The sequence below is a fragment of the Myotis yumanensis genome, unplaced genomic scaffold, assembly GCF_028538775.1.
Source record: "Myotis yumanensis isolate MYYU_CA2020_CCGP unplaced genomic scaffold, mMyoYum1.0.hap1 SCAF_4, whole genome shotgun sequence".
In the NCBI taxonomy this organism is placed as follows: domain Eukaryota; kingdom Metazoa; phylum Chordata; class Mammalia; order Chiroptera; family Vespertilionidae; genus Myotis; species Myotis yumanensis.
The window spans coordinates 103,091,683-103,108,851 of record NW_027223755.1 but is presented as its reverse complement, the minus strand read 5'-3'; the positions used below and the strand labels follow the sequence as shown (position 1 = coordinate 103,108,851).

The following is a 17,169-nucleotide window of genomic DNA, read 5'->3' as shown; positions in this document are numbered from 1 at the left end:
TCTCGAGCAAAAAACTCCAATCACCATGGCTGTGGTCCCCTTGATGACTGACAGGACTCATTTCTGTGCCCATTTTCCAGGAGGGGTGGCGTACCCCAGAGTGCCACCCTCGCCTGGACCTGAGGTGCGGGTCACCAGCAGCCAGTGAACGTGGCCCTGCACGGGCCCTTCAGGAGGACCCATGTGGGCACACAAGAAGCACTGTCCCCCCCGCAGCCCCCCTGGCCCAACAGAAGGCCCGCTAGACCCTCCCTGATAAGCCAACACTCACTTTATCTGTCACTGCCGCTGGCTGAGCTCCTCAAGATCCCAGGGCCAGATAAGGGAAGCAGGTGCCCGGCCTCCTCCCTGCTCCCCCAGTGTGGGGGTCTCAGCCCCAGGCCCCACCATGTACCCTTCCTTCCTTGCACCCTCCCCCGGAGGAGCCCTTGTCCCTCAGTGTCCCCAGCACAGCCCGCACCGAGAAAAGTGTGAATGCGCTTGTGCAAGGTGCGCTATCCAGGGAGCTCAGCCCGCCAACCGCAGCAGCAGCCCCAAGAGTGTGGGGAGGAGAGAGGGAGGGAGGGGGTGGTGGCCGGTCCATCTCTGCCTTCACACCGAGGAAGGACAGTATCTTGGCTGCAATAAGATGATTAAGATGAAAGGAAAGGAGGGGGCTAGCGCTCCCCACCACGGTGTCCACAGCGGGGAGGCTCAGGGTGTGGGCAGGGAGCTCGGTCATGGGACGCTGTGCCCAGGAGACAAGCTGAATGCACAGCAGCCGGATGCACAAACCAGCGGTCCTGGGGCCTGAGCGGTGACAGGAAGCTCGCTCCGTGGCCGCACATCCCAGAGGTGGAAGCATTGGCCGTGGGCCTGGGCCCGTCAGTGTTGCAGGCGACCCCTGTCCCCTCTCCTGCCCAGGGGGCGCCAATGTGAAAGGGGTTCCCACACCAAAACCCATAAAATGCTGATTAAAACTCAATGAGATGCACTCCCCCCCCCCCGCCCTCCCCCCCGAATGGGGTGTTGGAGGGTGACAGGCCTGGCCCCATGGCTATGGGGGCGTCTGGCTCCCAGGAAATGGAGGTGCTCGGACCTCAGGCCCGGCTCCCTCGCTGCCACAGGCGCAGACATGCGGGATGTGCGCACAGGGACAGCCGCCCTGGTCCTGAGACCCTGACCAGGCACCTCTGTCCCCTGTAGCAGCCTGGACACAGGGTCGCTGGGAGCCGACACGCTGACGGGGAGAAATGGTGTCCTCCCCACACGCAGCCACGGAGGACGGCACCGCGTGGTGTTCGGTGTGACGGAGGCTCCAGCCTCACTCCACCCGCCTGCACCTGTGACACTTAGGCAGCCGCACGGCGTCCACATGTGCGAGCTCAGTGCGGCCTGAGAGCTGAGGACGGTGCTGGGAGGGAGGGCAGGGCACTGTGTGGTCGGAGGCCCCAGGGTGTGGGGCCAGGGGTCTATTGTGATCCCATTGCTGGGCACCTGGGTGCCCCGAGAATTATCTTTTTAAAAATGTTTTTATTGATTTCAGGGAGGAGAGAGAGAGAGACATCCATGACGAGAGAGAATCACCCATCGCTGCCTCCTGCACGCCTCCTTCTGGGGACTGAACCCACAACCCGGGCATGTGCCCTGACCAGGAATCAAACCGTGACCTCCTGGTTCATCGGTCTTACACGCAACCACTGAGTCGTGCTGGCTGGGCAAGAATTAGCTTTTCAATGTTCTGTGTTGCTTTATGTGACCTGAATACACATGACCGCTCCCCAGGGAGACACAACCCCAGACACCAGGGGCTGGGGAGGGGGTGTCCCCACAGCAATGCCCAGTGCTCAGGGCCAGGGGTCCCCACAGTGACACCCAGTGGCTGTGTGGCTGCCTCTGGAGCCCTCCCTCCCCCTCAGTGACGCCCACAGCTGGACACACGGCCACAACCACAGGTGCTCTTCACACACTTTAGTGAGGGGCAGTGCCCACCACCCACTCCCTGGGCTGGGGGAGCTCAGGGCAGGGGGCAGGGCAGGTGGAAAGGGCAGACAGCTGGGCAGGAAGCAGTGGTCGGGGACAGGAGGGGGCTGGGTGGCAGCTCGAGGGACAGGCTCAGGGTTTCTCGGGGACGTGCTGGTGGATCCAGTCCAGGTAGTAGGTGACGCGGGTGTAGATGCCGGGCTTGTTGGGTTGGCCGCAGCCCTTACCCCAGCTGACCACACCCGCCTGCATCCAGGTGCCGTTGACCTTGCAGACCAGGGGCCCTCCAGAGTCGCCCTGGGGAGGAGAGGGGTCAGTGGCTGGAGAGGCGGATGGGGGGGAATTTGGGGGAGGACTCGGGCCCACCTGGCAGGAGTCCTTCTTCTTGGCCCCAGCACAGATCATGTCTTTACGGACGATCTGCCTGCTGTCCGCCGTGTAGACGCCGGTGTGGTATTCCGCGTCACAAACGCTGTTTTCCACGATGGGGACCTTCACCTGCTTCAGGGGGTACGGCGGTGGGAGGCGGACTGTGCGGTGAGAGGAGAGCATTCGGCACCAGTGGCGAGGCCATCACGGCCCCGAGCCTGTTGTCGGGATCCCTCCACCAACGGAACCCCAGAGTTGGGTGGGTGTGTGACTGGTCCCCACTCTCCAAGCCCCCCAACTGTGCCTGACACTCACCTCCATTGCGCACATTACCCCAGCCTGTCACCCAGCAGGGGGTCCCCGGGGGGAAGGTTTCCGAGGCGGGGGGCAGAGCAATCAGCTGGATGTTGCAGGAGGTGTTCACAGGGTCCCGCAGCTCCATCAGGGCGATGTCAAACCCCTCCTCGACGGCATAGTACTTGGGGTGCACGATGATCCGGTTGATGGGCAGCAGCTTGTCCCGGTAATAGAGGTGCTGCTTCCCCAGCTGCACCCTCAGGTCTGCGGGATCTGTCTTTTCCCTGGAGGGAGGGGCACCTACTCAGGGGACTGAGCAGCCTCCTGTTCACCCAGGAGGGAGTGCGGATAAAGCTCAGGCCCACCCCCACGCCCACCCATCAGGCCCCATGGACACTCACGGTCCCAGGCAGTGCGCGGCGGTCAGCACCCACTGGGGGTGGATGAGGGAGCCCCCGCAGCGGTGCGTCCAGTACCAGTCTCTGTATCTCAGGCTCACCTGCCAGGGCCACTTGCCTTCAGGGGCCTCCTGCCCTCCCACGATGCCCACTCTCTCCAGGGCCTGGCTTGGGGCTGGGGCAGGAAACACCCTCAGGGCAGAACAGGACACAGCCCGGCCCCTGAGCCCACACAAACCTGGGCTTCTGTGAGCCCACCACCCATGGTGGAGCCAGTGGGGTGAGGGGCAGGGACAGGGACAGGGACAGGGCTGAGCAGGGTTAGGACTCACCAGGGGCCGCGTGGCCCAGGCTCAGGATGAGGGGCACTGCCAGCACCAGCAGACTCAGCATCTGGAAGGAGCCAGGAGGGGCTGCCTGACCCAGGGGGGCTGAGCCAGGCGGTGGTGGCGGGGGGGGGGGGGGGTCTGCAGGGTGTGGGTGCAGACGGAGCCAAGGACCCGGGATGAGGGGTCAGTTCAGACCTGGAGTCTGAGGTCCTGCTGCTCCAGATGTGAGACTCAGCTACTCAGTGCACGAACCCCAGATAGTGGGGTCTGGTGGGGGTGCTTACCTTGACCGGTCCCTGCTGCTATTGCCCAGTCCACTCTTTCTTTCCCATTTATCCTTCCAGATCAGGGGGTGGGGGGGGGGGGTCAGAGGTCAGAGGTCGGAGGAGGGGTTGCTGGATCCTCCAATCCAGAGTGGAGGAAGCGGATGATTCAGACAAAGGCTTCCATGTGACATATACCCCAACCACCAGGCACCCATCTAGGAACCCACAGGTCACATGGGTAGGGCATGCAGCCAAAAGAGGAGAAGCCACCACCCCTCCACCCCCAGGTGGTTCCTGCCTCCTGGACTCTGGCGACTGAGATGCCTAGTCCAGCCTGATTCGGGTTGCTGGGGGGGGTGGGTGGGGGGGGTAAACAGATCAGCTGGGAGGGCTGTTGGGGGCGAGCAGGCTGGCAGGGGAGGGCAGTTGCGAGCTTAGGCAGGCAGGCAGGTGAGTGGTTAGGAGCCAGTGGTCCTGGATTGCAAGAGGGATGTCTGACTGCGGTTTAGGCCTGATTCCCGGACATGCCCTGAAGGATCCCAGATGGAGAGGGTGCAGGCCAGGCTGAGGAACACTGCCCCCTCTGCACGAATTTCGTATACTGGGCCTCTAGTTAAAATTATACAACATCTAGGAGAAGCCATAGCAGAAAATCCTCACAACCTGGAGGAAAGCAGAGGGGACTCAAAAAAGAAAAAATTGAGAAATGGGACTTCATCAAAATTTAAAACTTACACACTTAACACTGTTAAGATAATAAAAATACAATCCACCCCCAGGAGAAAAAGATTTGTAATACATGCATCTGGCAAAGAACTTATATCCACATTTTGAAGGAAGGAAGGGAGGGTTGGAGGGAGAGAAGAAAAAGAAAAGGAACTCTTACAGCTCACTAAGAAGACACCCAACCCCATTAAAAAGGGGGCACAGGCTTGTGCTGATAGCTTATCAAAGAAGTTGTTCAAATGACCCAGAAGCACATGACAGGAGGCTCATCCTGCTAACTCATCAGGAAACTGCAGTCTAGATGGTCGCCGTTACACACACACACACACACACACACACACACACCCGCAATGGCTGGCATGTTTCGGGCTCTCCCCACTCTTCTCCCTCTCCCTCCCTTTCCTTCTGAATGGAGCAGCCTGAAGCCTGGCGGAGGGCAGGGCAGGTAGGCGTCTGGTTGGGTTGGTGCTGGGGCCTGGGCTGGCCCAAGTGGGGTCAGAGTCCACTGGGGGGGAATTGACCAAAAAGGCAATGCCTTAAGGGCAGAAACCAGGTCTCACATGCCAGAGAAGGCAGGCCAATATGAAGAGGAAACAACTGGAATAAACTGGTTTGGGACTGGGGAAGGCTCGCATTTCCATATAGATATAGAACTATAAAGGTGTGGGGGCATGTACGTGTGTGCGCATGTATGTGTGCTCGTGTCTGCCAAATGCATGTGCACGTGTGTGAGTGTGTGCATGAGCATGCACGTGGGTGAGTACACGTGTGCACACACACACATTCTCTGGCTCGGCGCCAGAGCAATCAGCAGCATCTTGGATCTGAGTACCATTTGCCCCTGAGAGGAGCTTGGCCACCCGGAGAGGTGACGGGAGGTGGAAAGTAGAGGGGCCAGGGATAACCCTGTGCAAGGACTTACTCAAGGAGAGAAGGAGAGAGACCCCCACAAACACACTTCAACAGGGCTGTGCCCACATCTTTACCGGTAACAGCCCAGACAGGAAGCGAGCAGACGTTCAGCACCAGCTGAAAGGAGAAACACACTGCGGTACGTTCCTGCAGTGGGATACCACCTGGCGATAACAAGGAACACACATGCAGAAGGTGACAGAACATCCACCTGCATTGCCAATGCATGAGACAAGTTCACTGGGGGGCGTGTGGCCGACCTGAGCCACTTGGGAACGAGTGGCGACTGTAAGACTCAAAGCACAGGGACTGCACGCAGCAGGGTGCTCTGGTTGACAAAGTTAATTCCCACAGGGGCAGGGTGACAACCCGGTACTGCTACGCTGGCAGTGAGCAGTGCAGCGAATGGATGGAGGGTGTTGGGGGTTGGTCCTCCCTATTGGGGTGGGGATGCTGGGACAAGCATGGAGGAGGTGTGCGATCCCTGTGGTGATGGGTTAGAACTAGAGACACAAGTCTGAGGTCTTGATTAGCTTGATAAAGATCCACAAGAAGATAGTTATGCATGTGTCTATACACCAGTCAGTGCACACACATTTCCTTGTTCTGTCAGCTGAGGGCCTAGACGCAAGGACCCCCCCAGAGCAATCAGCACAGCAGGGCCCAGACTCGGGTGTCTAGCAGCATCTCCCAAACAAGGAGCCAGGGTCCTTGGAGAAATGGCTGATCCTAGGGCTGAGGCAGCCAATGTTCAAGATGAGCCAGGTGTCTGAGAAGCTGTCACAGCCCAGAGGACCCTAAAGAGACGAGGCAATTGGATGTCACGTGGGGCCTGGATGGAATCCTGGGACAGAAAGAGGCCATTGGGGGGAAAGGAAGGGCATCCGAATAAGCCAGGGATTATAGTTAGTATAGTGTATCCTATTGGGTTGTGGAGACCTGCTCCCAAGGGGTCCTGCAGGGTAGAGGTGGCGTGGGATGAAAGAAATACAAGAGACCGGGGTTAGGAGGACTGGCACAAAGCACCAGCAATTTTATTTTCTACACACACTGTTTTATAGCTAAGCTGTGGCTGGCCATGCTTCCTAGATCACTGCTAGGGCTTGGCCTATCATAGGGAAGTAGCAGATCGTTACAAGCTGGGCAAGACTGGGCAAGCTTTGTCTAGTTCCATCTATGTTTGACAGTTGCTATGACAAAATATCTGCTTGCCTAGATCACACAAGAACTGGAGTGCAAGCCAAGTTCATGTCCTTTACGTGGGGTCAGGCCTTTCCTGGACCCCCACGGCCTCTTACATTGGGTCATTAGTTATAACACATAAATCATACCATTGTAAGATGTTAATATAGAGGAAATGGGTGCAGGGTATAAATCTAAACCTGTTCTAAAATTTAAAGGTATATTTCTAAAAAGGAAATACAGACAGAGCGTTCCAGGCCCAACTGAGCCTGGCAGAGACGGCACAAGCCCTGTGCGGAGCGTGGCCTCAGCCGCCCCCGGGTCCCGTGGTCTCCACCACAATCAGACAGGCCCATCACCAGCTGCCCAGCCCGGGGCAGCCCTTCCTAACCGTCCCCTGTCCTGGCAGGACCTGATCCCTGAGCTGATTAGGGGGCCCCGGGAGGGGCCAGGCCTTTCCTGCCCCCCTAGCTCCCAATCACAGGCCGAGTGGGAGGTCCCTGTAGGTCAGTGATCTCCTCTCAGACCTGGGAGAACTGAGACACGGGGAGGGGTTTGCCTGATGATCCAGGACCAGTCTTCTCAGGGCGCAGACCTGTCTCCTTCCCGCCAACACCTGCCAAGAGCTTTGGCTCAAAAGTGGGTGTTCCACATTGACCCTGGTGCTGAATAAGGGTGACAATGGCACCGCCCGTCCAGGCCTCCAGGGGCCTGATGTGGCCCAGTTTAGGGGATGGGGGTGGAGGTGGGGGTGGGTCTGCAGGAACACAGGTCACCCACCTCCTGGACTACCCGGTGCCATCTCCAGGTCCCCACAGGAAGGGAGATGGGGGCCCTCACCTGTCCCACCCCAACTAGCCTCCAGCACTGGGACCCTCTCTCCCCACTGGCAGCCCATTCTGCTTGGGAGGCAGCAGGATAGCCCTTCCAAGATGTCCTCGTCCTCACCCCTGGGCCTGTGACTGTGGCTCATGGGGCAGAGGCTTTTGTGCACATGACTAAGGTGGCGGCCTCGAGATAGGGGAGTTTCCTACGCCATCCGAATGGACCAGTGTCCTCAGATGAGTCCTTACAATCACCGAATCTTCCCAGCTGTGGGCAGAGACGTGAGGACGTCGGAGAAAGGCTCCCGGCCGCCTTTGGAGATGGAGGACAGGCCAGGAGCTGCAGAACTTGGGGGGCCTCTAGAAGCTGGAAAAGGCCAGGAACGGATGCTCCCCTGGAGCCTCCAGGAGGAATGCCGCCCTGCCCACACCTGGACGTTAGCCCTGTGAGACCCTGGACATACCTCAGACCTAAGAATCATGAGAAAATAAATGTGTCATGACAGCACCGGGTTTGTGGCAATTCCAAACCCAGGTGACTTCCCTGGGAAAGTTATCCAGCATGTAAGAAAGAAATAATACCAAACCGACATGATCTCTCCCAGCTGGAGAGAACACTTCCCAACTTTTTTTTTAAATGAAATCTTTATTGTTCAGATTATTACAGTTGTTCCTCCCCACCGCCCCCAGCTCCCCTCCACCTGGTTCCCACCCCACCCTCTGCCCTTACCCCCCCACACACTGTCCTCATCCATAGGTGCACGATTTTTGTCCAGTCTCTTCCCGCACCCTCTACACCCCTTTCCTCCCCAAGAATAGTCAGTCCACTCCCTTTCTATGCCCCTGAATCTATTATATTCACCAGTTTATTCTGTTCATCAGATTATTTATTCACTTGATTTTTAGATTCACTTGTTGATAGATGGGTATTTGTTGTTCATAATTTGTATCTTTACCTTTTTCTTCTTCTTCCTCTTCTTAAAGGATACCTTTCAGCATTTCATATAATACTGGTTTGGCGGTGATGAACTCCTTTAGCTTTTTCTTATCTGTGAAGCTCTTTATCTGACCTTTAATTCTGAATGATAGCTTTTCTGGGTAAAGTAATCTAGCTTGTAGGTCCTTGCTATTCATCACTTTGAATATTTCTTGCCACTCCCTTCTGGCCTGCATAGTTTCTGTTGAGAAATCAGCTGACAGTCGTATGGGTACTCCCTTGTAGGTAACTGACTTTCTTTCTCTTGCTGCTTTTAGGATTCTCTCTTTGTCTTTTGCTCTTGGCATTTTTTTAAAAAAATATATTTTATTGATTTTTACAGAGAGGAAGGGAGAGGGATAGAGAGTTAGAAACATCGATGAGAGAGAAACATCGGTCAGTTGCCTCCTGCACACCCCCCACTGCGGATATGCCCGCAACCAAGGTACATGCCCTTGACCGGAATCGAACCCGGGACCCTTCAGTCCACAGGCCGATGCTCCATCCACTGAGCCAAACCGGTTAGGGTATGCTCTTGGCATTTTAATTATGATGTGTCTTGGTGTGGTCCTCTTTGGGTTCCTTTGTTTGGGGTTCTCTGTGCGTCCTGGACTTATAAGTCTATTTCTTTCACCAGGTAGGGCAAGTTTTCTGTCATTATCTCTTCAAATAGGTATTTAATATCTTGCTCTCTGTCTTCTTCTGGCACCCCCATAATTTGGATGTTGGTATGCTTGAAGCTGTCCCAGAGCCTCCTTACACTATCTTCATAATTTTGGATTCTTTTTTCTTTTTGTTTTTCCGGTTGGGTGATTTTTGCTTCTTCATATTTCAAATCATTGACTTGATGCTTGTGATCCTCTAGTTTGCTGTTGGAACTCTGTATAATATTCTTTATTTCAGTCAGTGTATGCTTAATTGCTAGTTGATCCTTGTTCATATCCTCGAGGGTCTCACTAGATTTCTTGAGGGTCTCACTAATTTTATCAGCAGTTTCTAGAAAATTCTAGAAAAACCTTATAAGTTTGGTTTTGAACTCTATATCCAGTAGTTTGCTTTCCTCCATTTCTGTCATTTGTGACCTGCTACTTTGTCTCCGCATTTTGGCTGCTTCCCTGTGTTGATAGAGTGGCTTTCTGTGCTAGGTGTCCTATAGGGCCCAGGGGCTCAGCCTCCCCAATTACCTGAGTGGACACTCTTGGTGCACCCCTTTGTGGGCTTTGTGCACAGTCTTGTTGTAGTTAAGTCTTGATTGCTGTTGGTATCACTGGGAGGAATTGACCTCCAGGCCAATTTGCTGTGAGAATCAGCTGTGTCTACGGTGGGAGAACTTCTGTGCTGGAGACACCCTTCTGGGGCAAGACTTGCTTCAGTGGGGCTTTGGTGCTCACTGAGTCTGCCCCCTGAGTGTGTCCCTTATGGATCTGAGGAGTTGTAATCTGGATGGTCCCACTCTGACCACTGGGTACACTGGCTCTTGGATCTCTAAGGAGGTGCTAATTTAGCCTCTGCCTGAGGCTACCCAGCAGGAGCTACGGAGAGATCTGCAGATTCCTCTTCTTTGTTTGAGATTTGGAGGTGCCCAGATGAGGCCCAGCTGTGAAGCAATGCAAGCTGCTGTGGGGCCTTGGGCCTTCTTTTGGATGTTCTGGGTCTCTCTGACCCAGCTGCAGTTTGTTAGGTAATTTTCAGGTTGCAAAGGGCCAGGTCTTTCATATGCAAAAGCCTCTGCACACAGCTTGGGTGGGGCGGGTCTCAGGGAATCAACAGGGTGGAGCAAACAGCTATGGCTGATCCTCAGCCCTGCCCTAAGAGGCCCTAGGTCTCAGTGTCCCACAGTAATCACTGCAAGCACCTCTGAGAGAAAGCCGCCCTCGAGTTCTGCCCGATGCCAGACAGTCCAGTTTCTCCCCGTATGAGTCTGGGTCCCAGAGACTCACCCGGAACTGGAGTTCAGAGCAGCTGGGAGCTTGAGACTCCCACCGGATTGAAAAAGACAACCGCATCCTCAGTTGCCAGCCCTTTCCACGTGTGCCTCCGTACCTCTGCACTTTACTTCCATACCTCCTCTGAGTCTCAGTGTGCTTTTCTCTTTACTTCTAGTTGTAGAATTTCCACTCAGCCAGCCTTCCTGTGGTTCTGGATGATATCCATTTTGTCTTTTAGTTGTATTTTTGAAGTGGTTGTGCGAGGCAGCAATTTCCAGTGTTTACCTATGCCGCCATCTTGGTTTCTCATCCCCAACTCCTTTTTATAGGATCAGGATTACCCTGGTACCAAAACTAGTCAAAGCCATTACATAGCAAGGTAACTACAGACCAGTATCCCTCATCAGCATAGACGCAAGAATCCTCAACACAATATTAGCAAATTGAATCTAGATCTATATATATGGGATCTAGATAATACATCATGACCCAGCCAAGTTTGGATAAGAAAACCAAAGATATTATAAGAAGAGGAAACTACAGACCAGTGTCCCTCCTAGAAAAAGCCACCAATATCCTTAATCCAATTTTGGCAAATTGAATTCCTCAAATTATGGAAAGGCTGAACATCATGGTCAAGTGAAATTCATCCCAGGAATGCAAAATCGGCTGAACATGTGAAAATCAATCCACACAAGTCATCATGTTGACAAACTCTAAAAGAATAGCTATTGTCCTATCCTTAGAGGCAGAAAAAAAGTTTTTTACACAATTCAGCACCCATTTCAATTCAACAGAAATAACTATAGCACACTGTCTCGATTAATTTGCTGAGAATTTCTGTTGAATTGAAACGGGTGTTGAATTGTGTAAAAAAAAAAAATTCTGCCTCTAAGCTTAAGACAATAGCTATTATTTTATAGTTTGCTAATATGAAGTACGCGGATTGATTCTCACATGTTAAACCAACTTTGCATTCCAGGAATGACTTATCCAACTTTGCATTCCAGGAATGACTTATCCTTCTTTGGGAAAATCAGAGCCAGGGCCCAACCCCACATCATATCCAAGGCCTGGGTCAGCTCAGGTTGCAGGCGGCTGGGAAGAACATCACTCACAAACTGCAAATCAATGCATTTCTGGACCCGATCAAAGAACGGAGGTCACAGGGCAAAGATCTAACCCCCAATCTGGAGAGGAGCAGGACCCAGCACTTGGTCACCTGAGACAGATGCTGCAGGCACCAGCCAGGGACAGATGGGTCCCAGAGCCAGGCTGGTGTCTGGTCAGGGTAGGGGGCAGGCTGAGGCTCCCCTCGGCCACAGGAGGGGCCATCTGGATGGCAGAAGGTGACACAAAAGGATCAGAACACTGTGGGGTGGGGGTTGGGGGGAGGTGGGCTGAAGGTTCCAGTAACCAGCAAGCCCAGGGGACTGAGGAGCTGGGTGGATGAACAGGCAGGGATAGTGGTCAGCCCTGGTTGTGGAGGTCGGGGGCCAGGGGTAGTAGGGCCTGGCTGGCGAGTGGCTAAGGGGAAGTTGCACTAGTCACTTGTCATCTCACTGTCAAGTCAAGTGTAATTCATTCCAGGAATGCAAAGTCGGTTGAACATGTGAAAATCAATCTACACAAGTCATCATATTGACAAACTCTAAAAGATTAGCTATCGTCCTATGCTTAGAGGCAGAAAAATTTTTTTTACACAATTCAACACCCATTTCAATTCAACAGAAATAACTATAGTACACTGTCTCAATTAATTTGCTGAGAATTTCCGTTGAATTTCTTCCATCTGCCTGTTCCTCGCTGATGATACTCAGATAACAAGATACCGTGGTGATTAGCAGAATTACTCAGATAACACCCAGACAGGGACGTTGTCCGCCATCCAAGATAACCTGGGTTCGAGAGCAGGGCTCTGGGTCTGAATCATCCACTTCCTCCACTCTGGATTGGAGGATCGAGCAAACGCTCCTCTGCCCCCCCCCCCCCACCCATCCCCCCTGATCTGGAAGGATAAATGGGGAGGGGAGAGTGGACTGGGCAATAGCAGCAGGGACCGGTCAAGGTAAGCACCCCCACCAGACCCCACCACCTGGGGTTCGTGCACTGAGTAGCTGAGCCTCACATCTGGAGCAGCAGGACCTCAGACTCCAGATCTCAAATGACCCCTCATCCCGGGTCCTCGACTCCATCTGCACCCACACCCTGCAGACTCCCCCCCCCCCCCCCCCCCGCCTGGCTCAGCCCCCCTGGGTCAGGCAGCCCCTCCTGGCTCCTTCCAGATGCTGAGTCTGCTGGTGCTGGCACTGCCCCTCCTGCTGAGGCTGGGCCATGCGGCCCCTGGTGAGTCCTGACCCTGCTCAGCCCTGTCCCTGTCCCTGTCCCTGCCCCTCACCCCACAGGCTCCACCATGGGTGGTGGGCTCACAGAAGCCCAGGTTTGTGTGGGCTCAGGGGCCGGGCTGTGTCCTGTTCTGCCCTGAGGGTGTTTCCTGCCCCAGCCCCAAGGCAGGCCCTGGAGAGAGTGGGCATCGTGGGGGGGCAGGAGGCCCCTGAAGACAAGTGGCCCTGGCAGGTGAGCCTGAGAATGAAAGAGCAGTACTGGATGCACTTCTGCGGGGGCTCCCTCATCCACCCCCAGTGGGTGCTGACCGCCGCGCACTGCCTGGGACCGTGAGTGTCCATGGGGCCTGATGGGCGTGGGGGTGGGCCTGGGCTTTATCCGCACTCTCTCCTGGGTGAACAGGAGGCTGCTCAGTCCCTGAGTAGGTGCCCCTCCCTCCAGGGAAAAGAAAGATCCCGCAGACCTGAGGGTGCAGCTGCGGGAGCAGCACCTCTATTACCGGGACAAGCTGCTGCCCATCAACCGGATCATCGTGCACCCCAAGTACTATGTCGTCCAGGAGGGGTTTGACATCGCTCTGATGGAGCTGCAGGACCCTGTGAACACCTCCTGCAACGTCCAGCTGGTCGCTCTGCCCTCTGCCTCGGAGACCTTCCCCCCGGGGACCCCGTGCTGGGTGACAGGCTGGGGTGATGTGGACAATGGAGGTGAGTGTCAGGTAGAGTTGGGGGGCTTAGGCGGTGGTGGTGGTGGTGGGGAACGGTCACACCCATGACTGAGCTCTGGGGTTCCCTTTTGGGGATGGTTCTGATGGGCCAGCTCAGGGAGTGGGAGTTTGGTGAGTCTGGCAGGGGAGAGCTGGCAGAGGCAGGGTGTACCAAGAGCAGGGACTTGGTGCCTGGGCAAGGAAGTCACTTAGCGCCTCTGAGCCTCAGCTTCCCCTGGCACGAAAGGGCATAGTTACAGTTGGTATTTCATGGACGGGATATAGGAAGAGAGAAAGCACACACATAAGGGGCCCTTATTAATCAGGGAAAGCGAACCGTGCCCGCTCCTGCAGGCTGGCCTGCATCTTCTCCCTGCGCCCCCCGCAAGGATCCCGAAGCAGGAGCCAGGGTGCAGTTGGATGAGCTCGGTCTGACCCCTCCAGCACCATCGTCTTGTCTCCCTTGATCCACAACTCAGAGCAAAGCCTTAGGGACACTGAGCATGAGCAGGTGCCCTGCGGGAGGCATGTCCTCTGGGCCTCTCACAGGGAACCGGATTGTGTCATCGCCCAAGCGCCCCTGGAGACACAGCCTCCAGCCCCGAAAACTGAGTCCTGGGGTGAGGGCCGGCCTGGAGGCCGAGCTGGGAAGAACCGGGCCTGGCTCCCGCCCCTTCCCTTCCCAACAGGGGCGTAAGTGAGGTCAAGGTCGCAGGCCCAGCCTTGGGGGAGAAGGCGGTGGGTCAGCTGCATTCAGCCCTGCGTGTGCCTGGGCTCAGCCCTGGCCCCAAGGAGGCAGCGGCACCCCCTTGCTGCCAGCCCGGGCCCAGGGGCCATCCCATGGCAGGTTGGCTAAGCCGCCCAGCCCAGCCTGCCTCATCCTTCTCCTCTCACCGCACAGTGCACCTCCCACCGCCGTACCCCCTGAAGGAGGTGGAGGTCCCCATCGTGGAAAACAGCCTTTGTGACTCGGAATACCACACGGGCCTGTACACGGGGGACAACGTCCGGATTGTCAAGGACAACGTGATCTGTGCTGGGAACCAGAAGAGTGACGCCTGCCAGGTGGGCCCGTGTCCTCCCCAAAGTCCCCCCCCCCATCCACCTCTCCAGCCACTGACCCCTCTCCTCCCCAGGGCGACTCTGGAGGGCCCCTGGTCTGCAAGGTCAACGGCACCTGGATGCAGGCGGGTGTGGTCAGCTGGGGTGACGGCTGTGCCCAGCCCCACAGGCCCGGCATCTACACCCGCATCACCTACTACCTGGACTGGATCCACCAGCACGTCCCCAAGGAGCCCTGAGCCCGTCCCTCAGGCTGCGACCCAGCCCCCTCCTGTCCCTGACCACTGCTTCCTGCCCAGCTGGCTGCCCTTTCCACCTGCCCTGCCCCCTGCCCTGAGCTCCCCCAGCCCAGGGAGTGGGTGGTGGGCACTGCCCCTCATTAAAGTGTGTGAAGAGCACCTGTGGTTGTGGCCGTGTGTCCAGCTGTGGGCGTCACTGAGGGGGAGGGAGGGCTCCAGGGGCAGCCACACAGTCACTGGGTGTCACTGTGGGGACCCCTGGCCCTGAGCACTGGGCATTGCTGTGGGGACACCCCCTCCCCAGCCCCTGGTGCCTGGGGTTGTGTCTCCTTGGGGAGCGGTCATGTGTATTCAGGTCACATAAAGCAATTCAGAACATTGAAAAGGTAATTCTTGCCCAGCCAGTGCGGCTCAGTGGTTGAGTGCAGACCTATGAACCAGGAGGTCACGGTTCACGGTTTGATACCTGGTCAGGGCACATGCCTAGGTTGTGGGTTCAGTCCCCAGAAGGAGGCGTGCAGGAGGCAGCGATGGGTGATTCTCTCTCGTCATGGATGTCTCTCTCTCTCTCTCCTCCCTGAAATCAATAAAAACATTTTTAAAAAGATAATTCTGGGGGCTCCCAGGTGCCCAGCAATGGGATCACAATAGACCCCTGGCCCCACACCCTGGGGCCTCCGACCACGCAGTGCCCTGCCCTCCCTCCCAGCACCGTCCTCAGCTCTCAGGCCGCACTGAGCTCGCACATGTGGACGCCGTGCGGCTGCCTAAGTGTCACAGGTGCAGGCGGGTGGAGTGAGGCTGGAGCCTCCGTCACACCGAACACCGCGCGGTGCCGTCCTCCGCGGCTGCGAGTGGGGAGGACACCATTTCTCCCCGTCAGCGTGTCGGCTCCCAGGGAGCCTGTGTCCAGGCTGCTGCAGGGGACAGAGGTGCCCGGTCAGGGTCTCAGGACCAGGGCGGCTGTCCCTGTGCACACATCCCGCATGTCTGCGCCTGTGCCAGCGAGGGAGCCGGGCCTGAGGTCCGAGTACCTCCTTTCCTGGGAGCCAGATGCCCCCCCATAGCCATGGGGCCAGGCCTGTCACCCTCCCATGCCCCATTCTTGTAGCGGGGGGGGGGGGGGGGGGGGCGGTTTGCATCTCATTGAGTTTTAATCAGCATTTATGGGTTTTGGTGTGGGAACCCCTTTCACATTGGCGCCCCCTCGGCAGGAGAGGGGACAGGGGTCGCCTGCAACACTGATGGGCCCAGGCCCACGGCCAATGCTTCCACCTCTGGGATGTGCAGCCACCTAGCGAGCTTCCTGTCACCTCTCAGGCCCCGGGGCCGCTGGTTTGCGCATCCGGCTGCTGTGCGTTCAGCTTGTCTCCTGGGCACAGCGTCCCATGACCGAGCTCCCTGCCCACGGCGCAGACTTGGCAGGTCCGCGTGGGAGGGCCTCTGCCCACTCACCCTGGGCCTCCCCGCTGTGGACACCGTGGTGGGGAGCGCTAACCCCCTCCTTTCCTTCACCTTAATCATCTTATTGCAGCCAGATACTGTCCTTCCTCGGTGTGAAGGCAGAGATGGACCAGCCACCACCCCCTCCCTCCCTCTCTCCTCCCCACACTCTTGGGGCTGCCGCTCCCTGAATCGTGCACCTTGCACAAGCGCATTTACACTTTTCTCGGTGCGGGCTGTGCTGGGGACACTGAGGGACAAAGGCTCCTCCGGTGGAGGGTGCAAGGAAGGAAGGGCACATGGCTGGGCCTGGGGCTGAGACGCCCACACTGGGGGAACAGGGAGGAGGCCGGGCACCCGCTTCCCTTATCTGGCCCTGGGATCTGGAGGAGCTCAGCCAGCAGCAGTGACAGATAAAGTGAGTGTTGGCTTATCAGGGAGGGTCAAGCGGGCCTTCCGTTGGGCCAGGGGGGTAGCGGGGGGGGACAGTGCTTCCTGTGTGCCCACATGGGTCCTCCTGAGGGTGCCCCGTGCAGGCCCACGTTCACTGGCTGCTGGTGACCTGCACTCCAGGTCCAGGCGAGGGTGGCACTCTGGGGTACGCCACCCCTCCTGGAAAATGGGCACAGAAACGAGTCCTGTCAGTCATTGAGGGGACCACACCCATGGTGTTTGGAGTCGTGGGGAGTGGGGTTCCTGCAGGAAACCATGTATGCGGCGCCGGTGGAATGAGTGGGGTCTCAGTGCTGGAGGCAATTGAACTAAAACAGATGAAGGCCTGAAGGCCCATCATATGGGGTCCAGGGAAGGCCCTGGGGGTCCAGGAGGCAGAGGACTGGGTCCCTCCCGACCTGCCCCACCCCACCCTGGGCAGCATCCGGCCCCCGGGGCCTGGGAGGGCCGGCCCGGCTCCAGCCCCACTCCTCTGAGCTGGACAGAAAGGGCACTTTCCCCTTTCCCGAGGGTCACCTCCTATGTGCGTGGCTGTCAGCGGTTCACGCAGGCCCTGCACCCAGAGGTGGTGCCGCTCGCATCCGTGTTCACCAGAGCAGATGTGGCTCACGCACTTCTGAGCTGAGGCGCTGGGCGGGTGCTGGCGGGAAGGAGACCAGTCTGTTCCCGGAGCAGCTCGGTCCTGGTGGGTCATCAGGCCGCCTGCCCTCGTGCCTCAGTTTCCACGCATCTCAGAGAGGACTCTCCCATC

General features: G+C 57.0%; 2 protein-coding genes across 3 annotated transcripts; one reads left to right on the top strand and one right to left on the bottom strand.

Annotated features, from left to right (window-relative positions):
• Positions 1-1,935: 1,935 nt before the first annotated feature.
• Positions 1,936-3,704, bottom strand: LOC139009211 (tryptase beta-2-like). 2 transcript variants are annotated; one of them, XM_070413347.1, is made up of 6 exons: positions 3,640-3,704; positions 3,359-3,419; positions 3,030-3,201; positions 2,647-2,912; positions 2,329-2,492; positions 1,936-2,259 (listed from the first exon to the last, which is right to left on the bottom strand). In XM_070413347.1, the coding sequence occupies exons 2-6, from the start codon at positions 3,417-3,419 to the stop codon at positions 2,095-2,097; spliced, it is 828 nt and encodes a 275-aa protein (XP_070269448.1). In that variant the 5' UTR covers positions 3,640-3,704; the 3' UTR covers positions 1,936-2,094. The 2 variants fall into 2 exon arrangements, with proteins under 2 accessions (XP_070269448.1, XP_070269449.1); XM_070413348.1 differs by lacking the exon at positions 3,640-3,704 and adding an exon at positions 3,551-3,629.
• An 8,512-nt stretch (positions 3,705-12,216) lies between these two features.
• LOC139009213 (tryptase beta-2-like) lies at positions 12,217-14,674 on the top strand. Its single transcript, XM_070413349.1, has 6 exons — positions 12,217-12,237; positions 12,455-12,515; positions 12,673-12,844; positions 12,957-13,222; positions 14,123-14,286; positions 14,358-14,674. Exons 2-6 carry the CDS (start codon positions 12,455-12,457, stop codon positions 14,520-14,522), a joined length of 828 nt encoding a protein of 275 aa, XP_070269450.1. The 5' UTR covers positions 12,217-12,237; the 3' UTR covers positions 14,523-14,674.
• The last annotated feature ends 2,495 nt before the right edge of the window (positions 14,675-17,169 follow it).

Excerpts from the sequence above, each read along its gene's own strand:
- LOC139009211 (XM_070413347.1), bottom strand. The coding sequence starts at position 3,419 with ATGCTGAGTCTGCTGGTGCTGGCAGTGCCCCTCATCCTGAGCCTGGGC. Across the intron at positions 2,913-3,029 it reads GCCGCGCACTGCCTGGGACC|GGAAAAGACAGATCCCGCAG; the intron begins GTGAGTGTCCAT and ends CCCTCCCTCCAG. Across the intron at positions 2,260-2,328 it reads AGAAGAAGGACTCCTGCCAG|GGCGACTCTGGAGGGCCCCT; the intron begins GTGGGCCCGAGT and ends TCTCCTCCCCAG.
- LOC139009213 (XM_070413349.1), top strand. The coding sequence starts at position 12,455 with ATGCTGAGTCTGCTGGTGCTGGCACTGCCCCTCCTGCTGAGGCTGGGC. Across the intron at positions 12,845-12,956 it reads GCCGCGCACTGCCTGGGACC|GGAAAAGAAAGATCCCGCAG; the intron begins GTGAGTGTCCAT and ends CCCTCCCTCCAG. Across the intron at positions 13,223-14,122 it reads GGGTGATGTGGACAATGGAG|TGCACCTCCCACCGCCGTAC; the intron begins GTGAGTGTCAGG and ends CTCACCGCACAG.